At 40.8% G+C, this 3,133-nt stretch overlaps 1 protein-coding gene across 7 annotated transcripts in view; it reads left to right on the top strand.

The window, feature by feature from the left end:
• dzip1 (DAZ interacting zinc finger protein 1) overlaps positions 1-2,692 on the top strand; it is a 42,934-nt gene extending 40,242 nt beyond the window's left edge. For 6 of the 7 annotated variants that reach the window (XM_077595890.1, XM_077595618.1, XM_077595448.1 and 3 more), the window contains 3 exons: positions 1,087-1,208; positions 1,287-1,458; positions 2,241-2,692. In XM_077595890.1, coding sequence (XP_077452016.1) covers positions 1,087-1,208; positions 1,287-1,458; positions 2,241-2,326 — 380 coding nt within the window. In that variant the 3' untranslated portion in view covers positions 2,327-2,692. The remainder of the gene's footprint in view (positions 1-1,086; positions 1,209-1,286; positions 1,459-2,240) is intronic. The other variant, XM_077595798.1, reaches the window with a different exon arrangement.
• Positions 2,693-3,133: the final 441 nt, after the last annotated feature.

The following is a 3,133-nucleotide window of genomic DNA, read 5'->3' on the forward strand; positions in this document are numbered from 1 at the left end:
ACCTCTGTTCCGGCATCATGGAGACACCTTCCTTCGACCTCAAAGAAAACACACAAATCAGGGACTTACCACTGGCCAAAGCTGCTCCGCCATGGTGCCGGAACAAGTGCTTTTGGTCAAATGGTCGTGCCCAATCTCTGCCGCTGGCCACACTATCCTGCACAGACTGGCTCTCGTGTCCACCCGCCTACAGCAATTATTTACATTTCGGGAGATGTTTGACGTTTTTTACTCAGATTTCCTTCATATCTTGGGACAAAATTTTGCATATAGAAATATTCGTAAATATAGGTACCAGTTTTTTTTTAGCACATCGTTACGATCTTCAATATAAAATGTGATATTATTCAGTACAAACAGACGGTAGCGCGGAGTGCTCGGAGAAGGGAGAGAAAAAAGGACTGGAGAGTGACTTGACGGCAACACGCTCGTAACATAAACTTTAAATTTAACTTATATGAACTTAGATTACTATACACACTTAAAAACAAGTTATAATCTGACTTTACACTAAATTTAAAACGTCTTTGCGATAACCAAGGCAAAGGTGTTAATGTATTCCTTCCCGGCATTCGAGTCGGAACTTCCAGGCTTCTCCATGCCTCAGAACCGAGTGTTCGTTTTTTAAAATGATCGAACCAGCCATGACTCGTTTTGAAGGGTTTCATTGGTGTCTTTTTCAGATGCTAGCTTCGCTTTCAAGTCCATGTAGATTCCGCTGTCTTTGTCGCAGATTATTGACTCGGTCACACAATCTCGAGTAAAAAATGCAACCTGTACGGCCCGGCCCGGTGCTCGTAGATATCTTTATGCGAGGGAGATGCGGCGAGAAACACAGAGTGATGCTGTTCTCATAGACAGCCTCTCGCATACTCGGCCACCCAGACCGCTGCATCAGGAACCATCTGGTATGGTCGTATCTCAAATTTGTCTCGTAAATGAAAGCAAAAATTTGCTCAGAACTTTACCCATATCTAAAATTTTGCGTGTGTTGGGACACTCGTATGTCAAGGTATTACTGTACTAAGTAAAATATGTAGTTGACCCAGGAATGCTAACTATTCTGTTGTTGTTTGTCCTTTTTAGAAAACAAAGTCAGTGACCTTGGAAGAAAAATTGAGTCGCAGGTTGGAAATACATCCTCAAAGAAACCAGTAGGGGGAGTGAGCATCTTACCTGAGATAAAAGATGAGGTACATGAAATCTTGGTAAGACAGACGGAACAGCAATGTTTATTATTTTTTTTATTTAATGTATTAGTATTTCAAATTTGAATATTTGGACAGTCTTCAGGTTTGGATGAGAGCAGCGAAGATGCATCGTCCTTATTTGATGACAGACAAGAAAAAACAAATCAACTTCCTGGAACAATGATGAAAAGCCAGGATTCAGTCAGCACTAGCGTGTGGGACTCCTCCACAGGAAAAGACACGTCCCTGGGGAAAGTTCCCAGATCAGGTGAGTGCCTTGCCCATACACGTCGTTGGCTTTTTCACTCCGCATTGGTAGAAAGTCAGAGCAGGTTTAACTAGGCTTAGACGGCGGCGCCCTAGGTAAGATGGCCGCGCCCTGACCTAGCTAAGATGGCCGCTCCCTGACATAGCTAAGATGGCCGCGCCCTGACCTAGCTAAGATGGCCGCACCCTGACCTAGCTAAAATGGCCGTGCCTCGAGCGAGCAGCGAGGGGAATGTGAGTTTTTTCCCTTTTGATGCAAGATACATACGTTTTTTTCCTTCAAGTTCATTTATAGATGCCAAAACAAATTTTGTTTAGCGTTTTATCTGTTTATCTTTCATCTTTTTTGAATTAAATGACTATCGGCCGCATTGTCTTTCATCATGATGTCATTGTGTCATGGTGTCGTCAACTTTCAGTTTCGTGCATGTCGTGTTTTTATGCGCGTGAAAGCCGTACCCTCGATTTAGTTTTTTTTTGTCCGACAAAAGCGGCCTATATGCGAGTAAATACGGTATATGCATCTGCGGCAATGCTTTCAAAATAAAATAACAGATAAGGAAATGCATTTACTTTTTGGGGTTTTCGTAACGTGGATCTTTTTTGTATCTCGAGTCAATCATTTGCATATAAAAATTTCATAGCCTGAAACATTCGTACCTAGAGGCATTCGTAGGTAGAGGTATGACTACTCAAAATGGCTTGGACGTCAATGACAACTAATGAGTTAAATGAGTGCCATACAAAGAATCTAAAGATGTGCTGTTTTCTTTTGCTTTATAGGATTGACTGAAGGCGGAACAGGGAGCACAATGAAGAGCAGTCTGTACCTCAGTGATTTGGAGGAATTAAACAATTATCAAGAATGACATACCCGCTCTTTAGATGCTAATAATCTTTTAAACTTGACCCTCAAACCACAGATAAGGCCAGCTTGTGTTGTTGACATAAATAACATACAATCTCAAGTCCTTATATGATGGAAAGTTGACAACAAAAATTATACATTAGGTTAGTTTTAGCATTTTCAATATTAGCTCATCCATGTGCCAACTGTCTTTTTCATAAAAAAAATAATAAAATAAACGTGGAGCGCTCAACGTAGGAACCATTTCGTGTAGTGTGTTTAGAGATGAGCACATTTAGTACTTGCACACGCCCAAATTTTAATGTGTTTGTGTTGTCGAGCGAGTTTTTGCAGTTTTATTTTCTTTAATAAAGAATATGTGAATTTCCTTTGTCTTCTTTAATAGTGGTTAAGGTTAGGCGAACTGTCTGGCGACAAAGTGTCCAGTCGACGAACTGTCCGGGGACAAAGCGTCCGTTCGACGAACCGTCCGGGGACGAAGTGTCCGACGACGGAGTGTCCGTCGACGAAATGTCCGGGTACCCTGTTATGGGGTGAAAAATTGTAAAGAAACAGTATTTTTTTCTCAACAGGTTTAATTGTTTTTTGTTTGACCTTTTATTTATTTTTAGGAATCCTGTAAATAATATGCTGTATATCAGGAAGTAACAGTGTGCCTTACAATTTTGCCACTTTCTTTTTTTAAAGAACTGTAAGGTTATTCATGGATAACCATACAGTTGTGCCTCTACTTACGAATGCTTCTACATAGGAAATACAGGTAACAGAGTCTCGATGGGAAACCCTTTGTAATACAAAATCCAAATCA

The sequence above is a fragment of the Stigmatopora argus genome, chromosome 1, assembly GCF_051989625.1.
Source record: "Stigmatopora argus isolate UIUO_Sarg chromosome 1, RoL_Sarg_1.0, whole genome shotgun sequence".
NCBI classification, from domain to species: Eukaryota; Metazoa; Chordata; class Actinopteri; order Syngnathiformes; family Syngnathidae; genus Stigmatopora; species Stigmatopora argus.